This window comes from Pteropus alecto, unplaced genomic scaffold, assembly GCF_000325575.1.
Source record: "Pteropus alecto unplaced genomic scaffold, ASM32557v1 scaffold76, whole genome shotgun sequence".
Classification (NCBI taxonomy): domain Eukaryota; kingdom Metazoa; phylum Chordata; class Mammalia; order Chiroptera; family Pteropodidae; genus Pteropus; species Pteropus alecto.
In genome coordinates this window covers 4,291,324-4,307,292 of record NW_006443138.1, presented here as the reverse complement: position 1 = coordinate 4,307,292, position 15,969 = coordinate 4,291,324, and the positions used below count along the sequence as shown (strand labels likewise).

The window sequence follows — 15,969 nt, the reverse complement described above, 5'->3', positions numbered from 1 at the left end:
TGCTGGAATTAAGGGTAAAGGAGAAAGGGAGGATGAAAGTTGGTCTAATTTTTCTCTCTACCAGAGAAATGGAAACTTTTTATTTTAAAAAATATAAATGTGTAAGACTATATCAAAAATCTACTAGTTTGATAATCTTCCTATCTAAGAATTAGGAGACAATGTTTTCCTTCTGAACTTTTTTTTTTCTTCCGGCGGGGGCGGGGAGGGGGGTGGTCAATAAAATACAAACAACCTTGGTAGGACACAAAGTATCTTAAAATATGTACCTCCATCAGCTACTTTTTATTCTGAATACTTTCAAATGTTACATATAGTTTACCAATGTTGCGTTAAGTTAAAACTCATTAATCCCTTAAGAGATATTATGATTCATGAGCACTGGGGCCAGCCTAGCTATAAACCCAGTGCAACCATCTTTTCTAGACTAACTAAAGAGTCTGGAACTGCTTTCCCACATATCTGCCTCAGCTTTCACTGTAGATTTTAATTGGGGAACCTAATGGTATGATGGTGTTCTCATATTTGGATATTCCTATTTGAGATCCAGGGACAAACAGGAAAAGCAACTAAATTTATTGAGCATCCACTGTGGACCAAGCACTGTGTTTTGAGCTGCCTAGACCAGGAAGGGTGCGACCTATGTGTGGTGAGGGTACAGACTCATGCCCCAGACATGACGTCACACTACCACTCTGCCCGCTCAAAATCACTGACTTAGGAGGCCAAAAACCATTACGTGATTCAATAGCTAAGGTCACAGACAGCTATGGAGGAAAGGGCCCCAGGAAAGTGGCATCTACAAATCCCAAATGGACAGTTGGAACACTGTGGCTAGTTTTTTTAGAATATAGAAACATGTAAAGTGATCAACAGGGATATTTAACCAAATTCCACTCTCTACTACTCAAACTTAAGTACTTTCAGCCCCATGATTAAATATGAAACCGAAGTGCATTGAGGCAACAACAAAAATTAATACAAGACAAATGTGGGCAAAGCTTGCTTCTACATACTCTGTTTATTCAATAGATTTAAAAAGTAAAACCAACAGCATATGTAAAGATTCTTTTAAATATTACTATGTCCACTCTACTTTCTTCTTTCACCGCCCACCTCCCCACCCCAATTTTAGCACTTTGAAACAGTCATGGTTCAGCTCAACATTCCCACTGGTCTCCAATAATACATTCTCACCTCCCCACACATCAGTCTGCTGGCCCAACCTTCCCCCTTAGCGTAATTCTCTGCAGACATGGCCATTGTCCTCTACTGCTTGGGATCACTGCAACCACCAAGGTCACTTCCACTCTAAGCAATCCCCAGTGTCCCAAAGTTCCCTTCTCATTCAGATATGCTGTGACCACATCATTCTTCTATTTAGAACTTGGCAGTGACTATCTTAGGAAACACAGGTCTACAGTCTTCTCCATTAATATCCATCACTGGAGAGATCTCTCTGCTCATCTGCCTCCTCCAGGTCCCTTCACCTCTTCAACTCCTCTTTAAACCACCCGGCCCTCTCTTAACCTCATCCAAATTTGCTCACTCTCTCTGCACACAGACTCAATACCTTTAATGCTGGAACTGTTTTCATATGTGTCTGTCATACATCTGAAAGTTATTAATTTTAGCCTTCCAACCAGATGAAAATGGAAATTAAAAAAAAAAAAGAGTAAATGCCTCATAACTGCTATTATAGGACAAGGGTGAGGCTGAAGATGGTGAACTAAGTTTTAAAAGTTATATAAATAACACAATCGATTTCATTTATTCTATGGTAAAGTATTAAATTTTAATTGCTGATTATATTTACTGCTATCACTTCATGATTGTACGGTGTTTTGTGACTTGTAAATTACTTTCTTATTGTGTCCTCGCTATAACTCAGGGAGGACAGTACAGAAGATATGAGAATTATTATCTCCACTTTACATATGAGCTAACAGGCTCAAAATGTCAAGTGACTTGTCCAAAGTCATATAGATAGAAATTCATTAAAGTCAAAAAGCAAGTCAGACAGGCCTTTCACTGCAAACCTAGCAGTCTACCTACCATACCATCTGAAGTCTCATTTTAGAACCATGATTAGCGGATTAGAAAAATGGCACAGAGAACAATCTGAGAATGTTAGTGTAGAAAAGGAAAGACTGACTTAATAAATTCTCACAGATTTAAACAATAATGATATGAGATACAATATTTGGGGCATTTACTAGGAACTGGACACTTAAGCTAAAACTGCAAGAACAAAATTGTCAGCTTCATTTTACCAAAGAAGAAATTTAGGCTCAGAGTGGTAATAATGGCTTGAGGCAAGCAAGTGATAAGGCTCAGACTTAAACCCAGATCTGTCAGGACCCAAAGTGTGTACACTTTACAATACTCCAAGGAGGAAGAAGCACGTTGAAGAGGGATGTACCAGGTGTTTTCCATCACCATTAAGAACAAGACAGAAGGAAATGTACTGAAAACCGTATAAGGAGAAATTTAGGTTGAATGTACTAAGACCCTCCTGTCACAGGGAGGGCGATTAAACTGGCACATCATTACCAAGGACTCACGAAATCTCCTGTCTAGATGTATAAGAGACGTCTTTACTATATGTTAGATTTTTCTACCAAAGATACTTTCGAGACTGTAGGTAAATCAATCTAAATATTTTCTCGAATTTAAAAAATTCATAAAAAGGTAAAACCATAAAATAAAATGCCTGCATTTTCACACAAATTCAAAAAGTTGTGTTTGCTTATGGATATAAAATACCAGCTTCTCAAATGAGGAGGAGGCATCTAAATTTTTATCGTACTATATTTACTTTAAAGAATAGCACATAGTAATGCTGAATACATATCTCATTATAATGATCCTAAGCAGAAAATTCTCTTTTTAGCAAAAAAAAAAAAAAAAATTCAGTCACAAGGGAATTCTTCATAGTGTGACCATGTAAGGCCAAGCTCTCTCACACTATACAATCTCTGCACATTGAGCAAAAGTTCACTTGCTTTATCACAGCAGCAAACTATGTGGTACAAGTGAGTATGGCATGAATTAGTTCTCTGTGAATAATAACAAAGCAAGATAATAGAGTGAGTTTTTTTCCTGTAAGTGCTAACTTTTGAAAAGGGTCCCAAAAGATCTCCACTGAGATTAGTGATTTAACGGCAAAACAGATTAAGACTATATATTAGAAAAAGTCATCATTTTATTGTTTCTAAAACTATGGATCTTAAATGATTTTGCATAGTTCATCAATTGTCTAAACAGGGTGCAAAGTAATGCACAAAACCATAAGCCTGGCTGACTCACTAATAAAGGTTAATGTCCACAAAAGAAGTACACTGTCACTAGAAGAAGAGCTTACTAGATAAAAACAGATGACCCTCCATCGCTTTGGTTTGATAGCCTGGAAATAAGCACTCGAAATGGCCAATCCAAACAGAACATCATTAAACTCTTTACTATTGCTCTGAAAGGAATTATGAGGCAGATTAGGGATGAGAATGATAAGAAAGAAGAATGAAGGATATAAAAATCTAACTTTACTCCTGGAAGAGAAATTTAAAATTTCACAAGAGCACAGGAAAACGACAGTGTTATAGAATGGACAGCATTATCGTACATTGCCTTTTCATTCTGTCCATTAAACTCACAAGGCACATGTGCCCAAAGTCACGGCCAGCACTACTGGCTAAACGTCAGTCTCTCAAGAGAATGCTGGGGTTGGGGGAGGGGGGCGACAGAGACGGCCATGTTCATTCTTTCCAATCCTGTCCCAGATCTATCGACTGAGAGTAGGCCCAGGCCTGCAAATGCTTCCTCAATTTCAACAAGGAATTTTAAAAACATTAAAATTGGGCCATCTCAGAGAATAACAGTAGGAAAGAAAATGTAAGGACTGAGATTCTGTAATAAGGAAGTTATACTCCAGGATCAGCTTCTGACACAAACTGGGTGATATATGTCTTCATTGACATCAGCATCATTTTGAACAGAAAATGATAAAAGACTGCAAAACAAATAGTACTTTGTAAAATATTATCAGCTATAATCTTGTGATTCCTTGGTCCTTCACAGAGGGCAATTCTCTCACCTCCCTGGGCTTCGGTGCATCCTGTAAGGTGCTCCCTCAAGACTGAAAATATTTAGATTGTCTGGAAACTTGGCAGATCTGCACTTCCTTTATTGGTAATGTTAATGTTTAAACTTCTAAGTTATGTTACACTACTACCTATGTTATTCTGACTGTGGGGTCCTTATTCCTATAGTGACGGAAACCTTGGATATTAGATTTTTCCCTCAATGAATCCCTATTTGTATACCCATTGCTTTTTGTGTCACCCTAAGGGCTTCAAAATGCCCTTGGAAGAAGTCAAAAAAACAACAGAGTGTTTAACTGACTTTCCTCCTTTCTTCATTTTCTTGATAGCACTAAAATTAGGAGTAAAGGAAATGGAAGACAGGTAATTAAAATTAGTTTTTGTAGAAAAATATTAGAAACTGCCTCAGAAAATTATTTTGTGCCATCAAAGCTCTCTTCTGTTTTTCTGATGATCCAAAGCTGTGACAAAAATTCTTTCAAGGTACAGCACTAGGGTCTATTTTGGAAAGCAGAATGCTATTTCCAGGAGTGAGAAAATGGGAACAGTAACATAAGGCAAGGCATTCAAAGTTGGTATTGGGCCTAGATGATAGTGGCTCATGGCTTACTTCTTAAGTGGAAAGGCATAAGCTGGAATTCGAAATTATTACAAACACTGCTTTGATGCCCACGGGTGGTACTTTTAACCCTACTGTAGCTTCTTTGAAAATACAGATCATCAGATTAAAAACCAAAAAGCCAAAGAATGCAATTCAAATCCACATTCACTAGTAGAAAACAAAAATTCAAAGACTATGCTTTATACGTTCTACAGAAATACTGTCAAATCTATTTGCCAAACATTTATTAAATCGTGCTATGAGCCTGGAACTGTACTGACATCAACAACTATGATCTATTGAGTGCTTTCTGCATGTTGAATAAAGTTTTCTGATGACTTGTCATTTAGTTCTTACAAAATGATCCTGTGAAATGAGAATTATTATTACCCTTTGTTTTACACACAAGGAGACAAGAACTAGTGACAATGAGCAACTTGCCCTGATAAGCTGATAACTAAACCCAGGCAGTCTGAGCTCTTAATCACTTTGCTGAATTCCCTTCTACGGCCCATACGTGCTGAGGGTAAAGGGATAAATATGATATGCTTTCTATCCTCGAAGAGCTCGTTTTCAATACAAAGGGTAGCACTATTCAAAAATATTAAAGTATATAATTACTTGCTTTAACACCTAGTGATTTTAAAGTTATTTGATAAACATAAATTACATTCAGCATGAACAAAGAGAAAAAATAAGATCAACAAATGCTGAGATGGTGACTCGATAGAATTATCCTGCTCTTTCTGATTCCCTGTCCCCTCTTCTTTTTGGAGCCTGTATCTGACGCTTTAATATCTACCTTTTAAAGCTTATCTTAACCAGATAAAATCTGACTCTCTATTTCAATAAATAAAATATGTATACATTTGATACTTGCCTGGATATTTGCTGGTGGTAATGAGAGAATGTAACCTTAGGCCCACCAATACGACAAATTCATAAACTACATACAGCTATATATATTCAAAGAATGATAGTGTTACTCAGATTTGGAAAGAAAATCATACTTCTATAGAAGGAATGTTAAATTCTAAAGCGTTCAAAAACACTTTAAAACTGTAATTTAATTTAGCCTCACAACATCCAAAGTTCAGAGAAGTAATCTAATAAGCTGGCATAAGATTTCCCTTTTTGGTACCCCAGACTGTAAGCGCCCCCAAAGGCAGCCCCCACCTATCTTTTTGGCGTCTGTCTATATTCCCAGGACCCAGCAGAGGGCTTGATCCATAATACTGTCAGAAGACTTTAGCAAAAAGTTAGGACAAATGGAAATATCACAAAATCAAAGGTTTTGCAATTAGAGCCCTAAGATTTAAATGGTTCTGGCAAGCAAGAAATAAAAGCAAACAAACAAGTGAACGAAAAAGTGTTCAAGGAGTTTCTTCTATATCTGTGTTGTCTCTCTTACATGTTGAGCCATCTTCACAATACTATGTTCAAAGTGATACTCAAAAGTGCATTTTGAGAATTAATGCAACAAAACCACAGCACAAAGTGATAACATGGGCTTTTCTTGGTCATACAGCTAGGGTGAGTTATATGATCTTTTAACACCCAAATAGGACTTTTTCAGCATCACAAGGTAATCTTTTTTTCTGAATTTAAAGAACTACCATTCCACAACTTGAGTCTAATGTAGGAGTAAACTTGGTACAATTCTTCTGGATTTGAATAGGGGGCAAAGACTTGCTAAACCACACCTACTCTGCAGCCACTCATCAATACCGAGGAGATATAAAAAAGACATTTTTCTTCCTACACCATCCTGAAAAAGACGTCTTATCTTACTTCTAAAATCACACTTACTATATGAATGAATAATGAATAAAAGACAAATTTCATGGTCATGGCTGCATCAAATTATCTCTGAGGACAGGGTTTGGGGGGAGCCTGGATATATCGAAGCGACAGATCATCTGAAAACCTTATGTCTGCCATTTCTCTGGCCTCTTTCCCAGCAAGCCTTTACCAGAGTGACCCCCTGTTCCTGGCCCTGTCCCCATCTGGTGGAGGCACTAATGAGCGGTGAAATGGCCAAAGGGCAAGCAGCTGGGGGAAGCAGGGGAAACAAAGCAAAGAAGAGGATAAGAGGCTGGATCATCTACAAACTCAGTAATCAGTCCCTGGATAATAGAGCTCATTGCAGTAATAAAAGTTATTGTGTTTCACCACCTGATATGCTTGATAGCCATTACTTACAGACAGAATACATATAGGAGAAAACACATAGGTAATTTAAGCGAACCGACTGAAAGCACTCAGCTCATTGAAACTCGGAGGTCCTTGTATGAGTCCAGGGCAGAGATGGGAGATTTGATTAAATCCCATTGGATTGAGATTTTGCCAAAAATGGTTAAATATTTGTGTCAAATATTGATGAGTTTAGAATAAAAATTTTTGATTTAAAAACAGTTCAAAAGTAAAAGCAGACTCCACCCTTAAAAACAGAACAAAAATGTTCTCTTAAATATGGACTAATGGTTTTACCTATCTTGCATAGTTAAAAAACATATATAGCATATTAATTTATTTGTTTACAACATGACGGACTCCAATATTTTAGAAATATTTACTGCCACCAACAAATACTCTAGGTTTGGGTAAGCATAAATAAATATGCGTATGGTAGTATGGATAAAGTCTTTAACACATTTAGTGGTCATTGAATTCCACAATATCTGTCGTCTAATTAGAGTGAAATTGAGATAACTCTCTTGGCCAGGAGTCTAATGATCTGATTGTTTTGTAGAGAAACAGGACATTTATCCAAACCACCTCCTGTCTGTAATTTGCCACTCAACTACAAGTGGCAAAAATAAATAAATAAACACTCTTCCTTGGTTATGGCTTAATAAGACCACATGGCTATCGTGGTACTGTGGCAGGGTCACTTAAGCCGCAGACCCCGAGGTCAATGTCTTTATAATCCTGAATGGTCAGAATCTGGTAAAAATTGGCCATGCCAATCTGAACTGGATGACCAGGTAGGGCAGGTTATCAATTTCTTTTTTTGAGACTTCATTTAACAGAATAATTAAGAACAGCACTTCAATATTTAAACAAACAAAAAAAGAGATTAATCTTGAGTCCAAATATTAATGATCAAATCCCATTCTTGCCTCCCGAGTATGATTTATTAGTATTTTCACATTTAATCTTGCAATTTTATGTAACCATTTTAGTGAGTATTGCAGTATGCTATTAAAAAAACAAACTTACGTCCCCTGCCCAGAGTTCTGTTCTGCAAAGTATTCCATTTTATCACACGATATTGCAAAGAAGGAGGTAATTTCAGAATATGTTGCTTACCAATTTTGAACACATTATATGCACCAGAAAATTTATATTTTAATTACTGAGCATACATCAAAACATGCTTCAGAGGGACCACCTCCCATTTTGTAAAACACATTATTATTATAAGTTTCTAAGGAAAAATGGTTTTGCTTTTACACACTACATCAGCAGATAGTTTCTGATGTTAAATCAAAGTCATCTTTCCTCTGACTCCAGTCAAAAGTTACAATTATCTACTCTACGCATTATCGAATATTCCTTTTTAAATGTTGAAGTTATATTTCAGTTTAAACAAAGTGAGTGCTAAATTACAAATGGCCAATTTTTGTTTTTGTTTTTTAATTTTTAATTTTTTTTTAGTAACAAACATCTGGAGGCAAAAAGTAATGGAAATGAAGACTCAAGGTTTTAACTTTAACATTAGATTTCCAGGTTCCTCAATACATCAATGGTTAGGATCTTTAGAAGAAACCCAAAGAGTTTCAATAAGTATAGTTGTAATAGGTTTTATTCTGATTTAGTTTCCCCACTTGATCTTCAAATCATCACTTAAGTTTCTAGATTTCTACAAACTTGGAAAAACAAAAAGCCCTTGTTGCCTACCTAGAATCCTCACATGTTTGACCAACAAATGAAATTACATCACTTTCCTGTGTATCACAAGCTCTTTAGTAAAATAAAGACAACTGTCCCTCGAAAGAGATGGAATGGAATGCATGTTTTTAAATCAACATACTACTGCACACACCCCACTACTAAATAAAGAGAATCAGCAAACCAACAGAGCAGCTGGGATTTGTTAGCAAGTTTCGAGTGACCAACTGAAGTTAAGCTTCAGCATCTGGTCCTTGGGTCAATTTCTAGGTCAATCTCAGTATCTCTAGAATGATTTTTTTTTTTCTTTAAAAACCATTAATTCCTATTGGAGAGCAGTTCCCTTTTGTTGTTAATTTCTTTTCTCATAAAGATATTCTTAAAACAAAACACGTAAAAACATCTTTTCCCCATTGATTTATTTTTTGTTATTTTGTCCTTGCTTCTTTTCCTCCAGAAGCAGTAGTTGCTTCATTAAGCAACATCTGGATAGAGCATTTGATATGTGAGGTTAACATCTTTATTATTTCATTGTATTCTTGAGTCTTAGTTCCACTCTCTAAAACTTTTTCTAATTACTTTCCATCACTAAATCAGTTATATGACAAGCTCCTTTCCTAGGCAAAAATTGAGAAATCAAATATTAAATGCCTGATTTCATTTGGCAGAAGGTCTGACCAACAGAATTCTGTACAAGTTTTGAGAAACTGGAACATCTCTCATGTGTATATTAAAGCAAACAGCAGGGATATTACTTTTCAAATTGATAAACAACACATAACATGAAACTTCTATAATTAGAAGGCTTATCAACCGCAATTTAAAATTTAACTGTAAAATAGATTTACAATGTACTTTAGTATTATTTATAAGCAATCCTTAAACTTGATGATAGCATATATGTATTAAAGACATAATGATACTTCTAAGAGTACTTGGTTATTTTGATGCTTAACTGTCACCTCACTCCATGTGTAACTACTGATAACTATAAACAATTAGGATTTAGGCTGTCAGTAATATCTACATGAAATTGTAGAGTGGAGTTAATCATAATTTCTAACATTTATTGAGTACTTACTATATGCCATGCCTTTTATTAAGTCTTCAGCATACATTATCTTATTTAATTCTCACAACAACTCTTAGAGAAATGTATTGCTCTTACTGGCTTTTTAAAGATGAAAACCTGGACCTTTAAAAGGTCATGTAATTTGCTCACGATTCTGGGTAGTCAAGTGGGTAGTCAAGTGATGGGCCAGATATTGAATCTAAGCTATCTGTGTCTACATCCTGAGCTCCCAACTATAAGACCAGGAGAAAAGTTTGGTCCCAATTCTCTCTCCTTCCTTTACCTTTCATTTCCTCCATAAGTCAAAACTAGCTCATCAAAATAATAGATTTGAAAGCTAATTCGAATTTGGGGGAAAAAGACAAAGGGAAATAAAGTAAACAGTACAAGTGCTCTTAACTGAAATCCTAGTTAATGTCCTCACTAGATTAGTCAACTCTCCATCCCCTGCGGAAGCAAGACTGGCACAACTTTCTCTCCAACATCTTCATACTTTTGATTAATCAGCCTTTAAATAACCTACCAACTACAGGTCCCAATCGCATCAGATGAGAGGGTCACACTGTAGCCATGTTTTTCCAGGCCTGTTAAATGACACTATAAGATTTATGACATCTTTTTAAAAGGAAGAGAACTTTGAAAAAAAAAAAAAAAGAATGCAGAAGAATAAAAAGGGAGCAATTTGTCTTTCAGGCCATATATCTAGTAAATGCAGTCGGTTGAAAAATATATCTCTAATACAAGGAAATCAGTGAATGACATTATTGGAACGAATTGAACTTACTATAAAATACAAACCCATTTCCTATGGAAAATGCAATAATTTATTTCTTTAGGACAATGTTCCAGTAAAAAATGCCATTGAACTGGATGCTTTGCCCTGACTGGATGCATACTCTATTCAACAGAATATATACAGGCAAAGGGGAAGCATGCCATCTAGAAAAAATTTCCTTTTATTTCCTCTTCTAAGTAGAACAATTCTTCTTTAGTGAACGAATTGGGGTCTTATAACAATCTACTACATAACATGTTACATTCCGACAGACAGTAAAAATAGAAACCATGAGAGTCAATGAGGATGGTCCGATTATTCACAGAAAGGCAAGGGTTTCTATGGTGGATGCCTTACATGGGTTTTACATCCAGCATGAAGATCAGTAGCTTGGAATCCAGATCTCCCCCAAATGAGCAAGAATCCGTTGAGAAAACAAAAAACAAAAACAAAAACAAAAACATGTAGATCCTTCAATTAATCCATATTTTTTTCAGCATGGCTGAAACATCAGCTGTAGAAGGATGAGTGGTGAGAAATAAAGCCATAAAGATAGGTGGATGTAAACTGTAGGGATTTCAAAGTGCTAAGACAGGTTTTAATTAATTCAGTGGCCAGCTGAGAAATCATAGAAAGTTTCTGAGAAGAGCAATGACATGACTCTAATCTAGGGAGGTGAATGAGCAAACGTTGTTGGCTAACCCAAAGGTAGAAAAGATGAAAGGTAGAAAGACCAATTAAAAGGTAATATATGGAAACAACGTAAGTAGCTATCTATGGATGAATGCATAAGGGGAGATGTGGTACACAAATATACACCACACACACACAATGGAGTACTACGCATCACATACACACACACACACACAATGGAGTATTACGCAGCTGTGAGAAAGAAAGAAATCCTGCCATTTGCATGGATGGACCTTGAAGGCATTATGCTAATTGAAATAAGCCAGACAGAGAAAGACAAATGCTGTATGATCTCACTTGTAGGTGGAATCTATAAAAGCTAAACTTCTGGAAATGAAGAGTAGAATTGTGGTTGCCAGGGCCTGGGGCATGAGGAAAATGAGGAAACGTAGGTCAGAAGGTGCAACTTTCCAGTTATAGGAGAGGTTCTGGAGATCCAGCGCAGTGATCATAGTTAACAACCCTGCGTTGTACACTTGAAAGTTGCTAAGAGAGTAGACCTTAAATGTTCTCACCACAAAAAAAAAAAAAAAGAAAGAAAGAAATGGTAATTATGTGAGGTGATAGAAGTGTTAACTGATGCTACTACGGAAATTATTTTGCAGTATGTGTATATAGATATCGAATTAACATGTTGTATTCCTTAAATGTACACTATGTTATATGTCAATTATATCTCAATAAAACTGGAGTGGGGAGGAAGGCCATGCTTGATGGAAGCTGTTATAGTTAATTAACTTTCATTGTATTTGCTTACGATTTGCTTTGTTTCATTTTAGCAAAATTAATCTCATGACTTCAAAGAACTTATCTATTTTCTATTATGTTGCCTATTAGAAAGCTTATACAGGTCTTTCTTATTGATTAGTTCAATGGTATAGGATATTCTTTCAAAGTTCTGATGCTTAGAAAATGGTAGACTTATATTTGATATGTATGCTAATACCAACTTAGTCAACGGAGTATAATGCAAGTAGCACTTTTTGACTTCTGAGACTAAGTCAAAATAGGCCTTTCAGTTTCCTTCTCCAAAACACTCTCTCCAGGAGCCTTAAGTGCATGTCAGAAGACTGACGACCGATACCCTGAAAACAACAAGTTAGAAAAGCCATGTGTGTGGGTGCTCCTGTCACTCCCAAGTGTACCCAGACTTCAAGCCAATCCTGCAAAAGCAGCAGATCTGTAAGCAAAAGTGTCTCTATATTCTAGACCCCACGCACTAGAGTCACCTCCTGGTGCTTGAGTCCTCCCAGCTCAGGCCCCAGACAACCCTGAAGCAGAGACGAGGCTTTCTTCCATGCTCTGTTCATATTCTTGACCCAAAGAATCAATGAGCATAATAAAATGGCTTTTTCTTTACATTATTAAGTTTTGGGGTAGTTGATTAAGCAGTAATAGGTAACTGGAACCACATGTACGGAGAGGTGATAAACCCACTGGTTGTGGAACTCACACCAAGAATATGATACTTAATTCTGGGTGACATATTTTAAAAGACTAAAACACAAACATGCTCAGAATGTTCCATTATAGAGAAAAAAAAAATGAAAAGATTGGACTTATTCAAATTAGAAAAGAGAACAAAGGCTATATGCTAATTGTCTGCACATATTTGAAGGACTACCATGAGTAAAAACAAAAACAATTACTCTGCATATTGCCAGGAGAGAGGCCTAGGGACAGTAAGTACAAGCTACTGGGAGTCAGATGGAAGAATTTTCTAATGTTCAGAGCTTTCCGGGAAGGAAGAGGCGGCCTTAATAGGTAGCGAGTTCCCTAACATTTGAGGTAATCAAGCACAGTCTAGACGACATGACCTGGTGGGTAGGTTTGGAAATAATTCATTTAATGACCAGAAGGTCTAATACAATGCTCTTACTTTAATATCACCCCCATTTCCTTGTGCTAAGAAATCTAATCCCAACACATGTTGACCAGAGGGGGAAAAAAAAAACAAGATGAATAAATTAAATGAAAGGCAATACCCAAGTATAAATAGAAAGCGATGCAGAACTTTAGAGAACAACGGAATGGCAAACTAACAGGAAAATATAATCCATCATAGCAGCAAAGAAACTTTTAAAAAAGATGAAGCATGAAGAATAAACCAAGGAAGAGAGAAAATAAAAAGCTAAAGATCCCATCCCAGAAGATACTGGGTGTAGAGGATGCCTTCCTCTTTCTTGGGAAGTGGTTTTATTCATCTTTAAGACTCTTCTGCTCTGTCAGTGAGAAAGGCAGACAGGAAGAACATGGCAGTGCAGCAGCAAAGGGAACAAGGTTCAAGTGATTAAATTAGTGTAGCGAATCTCTTCAGTGATCGCTGAATCTCTGGCTTTCAAACAGAGGCCAGAAATTGTGTGCCCATAGGGTCAAACACACTTGCATGGAAGCCACTGACAATAACGTCAGGCTCTCAGAATGACAACTAAGAGAAGCAAGAAAAACTAGAAATTAAAACCCCGTTTCCTGAGAAAGCCAATATGAAAAGGAAAACACAAACCACCTAGAAAATGAGATGTGTCCAGAGCAATGCCATGGAGGAAACAAAAAAAAGGAAAAAAAGAAAAAGAAAGAAAATGTTAGAGTTATTTCAAACACATTTCATCTGAACTTTATCACCATTTGTAATCAACTTCCAAGGTTTCATAATACCCTTTAACCTTAGTTACGCAACACACTGAACAAGTCATCTCATTGTGGTGACTCTTTTCATGTTGATAAGAGATAGAAAAAGGAGTCACTCCCAGGAAAGAAAACTGTTCTGAGTAAACTCCTGAGGCCTAATGGTAAGGAGAAGTGATAATCTTTCACTCGCCTTAACCCTTTCAGAGATTCATCAAACCAGAAGTTAGAAACTCATGTCATTGACAAAATAAAGGTAAATTTCAATAAACAGAAACTTTTCATGAGAAAAAAAAGAACAGAAATTATATCTTATTACTCACCCATTTCCTAGGTCGGCCTCTTGGCCGTTTTTCTCCAGTGGCTTCTGCTTTCTGTAAAATGAAAAAGGAAGTCATATGGTTTCCTACCTGACATTATTTAAAAGTGCTGCACTAGGGACACATTTCAAGTAAGCATGTCCTGGTTTGCAGAGGTGTTATTGAGGGGGATTTAACAATCTCCTTCTCCTTTAAGATTTATCTTCTCCATTTCTGAGTAGATTCTTCTTCTTTTTCATTGTGTGATATAAAGAGTGATTTAAAGACTCCCCTGGAGTGATTTTTCTCTTACTTCTATCCATAATAATAATAAAAAAAAAAATTATTCCCACTTATCCATAATCACATAAAGTAGTATTTTAGAAAATGAGTATTTGTTAAATGATTCTCTTTCTATATCATTGCTAAAGTTAAAAAAATTAATATTGGTATACTGCTTTACAATTTATACTACCTACATTGCTAGTCAAAAGCAAGTCTAAATGTAAGAATAGGAGTCTAGCTCAAGAAAAATTCATACTTCTACATAATTTCCTACTCCTTGTCAAAAACACTTATCAATCAGTTCACCTAAATCAGAGAGAGAAAAAAGTGGACGAAATCATCAATTTTTGTCCCCAAAATAGAAACTATGATGTTAAAAATAAAAATAATAATTAATAAAAACAGTACAGTATTAACAGTAATTCCACACTCAGAACAGACCTGACATGATATATTTCTAACTACCTTGAGTTTGTTTTACTGCTATACTTCACAAAAGATTTTTCTGATATCACAGATTTTTTTCCCTTTTGAATCAAAATTTAACATTATCTATTAAGTAATTTCCCTGTTTATCATCCCTACTCCAATCCCCAAATACACCAACACACCAACACACACACATACACCCCCCCCCCCCACATACAACTTTTATAAAAACATGATTATACTTTTCAGGCTAAAGAAAACTTAAGTATATACTCTTCCATGTATGAGAAGCATCCCAAGGCTATATAAACACAAAAATATATGTAACGTGAGCCACGATAACTTGTTTTGCATTTTACTTTTGTTACCTGGGGTAGCAGCCAATAGGTACTTGATACAATGATACTAACATTACCTTTTATAACTGTCTACATTGCCAAATGAGGCTTTCCTCTTTCTCTCTTCAATCTGCCTGGTAAAAGTAAATGGAGATAGATGATGACAATGACAAAGATTAGATGATAGATAGATGATGGATAGATGATAGACAGACAGACAGATAGATAGATAGATAAAAGACATAGACAGAGAGGCAAAATAAGCCACAAGATTTCTCACCAAATGATATCTTTCTGGCCTGGCATTACTATCCAACAGGTCCCATGAATTAACCCAAACTCTTAAAATTGTGCTAGTTCACATTTATTGAATATTTAAAATGCCCCAGGCACTGGGTTAAGTCACTTACATGTGTTATTCTAATCTTTACAAGAGCCTAACAAGGTAGGTATTATTATCTCTCTCATTTTGCAAAGGAACAACTAAGCCTTAACTTGGTGAGGAAAATAACTCAAGGTCATACACAAAGCTGGTAAATGGCAGACCTGACCTGTGAACCCAGTTCCACTGGGCTGTAACAACTGGGCTCCTCCCCTCCTAACAGTGCTACTTTTCCTCAGTGTACACACATTTGCTGCCATAAGGCAATATTTCAGTTATTTTAAGTAAGATTGTCGCTGATGCAGCTGATTTCCCAGAACGCAGAAAACCTGGTGGGGCCTCTTTCTCTAGCTAACTGCCGACTGGGCAGTCTGAATAGTAGTTTACTATTTTTCAGTGACTCCACAAAGGAATCATTTATTGTCAGAGGTCAGTGGTACTGTCTTAACTTCAGTCATAAGGGCATGAATTAAATT

The 15,969-nt window shown here is 36.3% G+C and overlaps 1 protein-coding gene across 2 annotated transcripts in view; it reads right to left on the bottom strand.

The window, feature by feature from the left end:
* Positions 1-15,969, bottom strand: part of HMGA2 (high mobility group AT-hook 2) — a 127,208-nt gene that overhangs the window by 99,548 nt on the left and 11,691 nt on the right. Inside the window, exon 3 of one of the 2 annotated variants that reach the window (XM_015598403.2) lies at positions 14,084-14,134. The exons of the other annotated variant lie outside the window; for it this stretch is intronic. Coding sequence (XP_015453889.1) covers positions 14,084-14,134 — 51 coding nt within the window. The remainder of the gene's footprint in view (positions 1-14,083; positions 14,135-15,969) is intronic. 2 annotated transcript variants of the gene reach the window in all.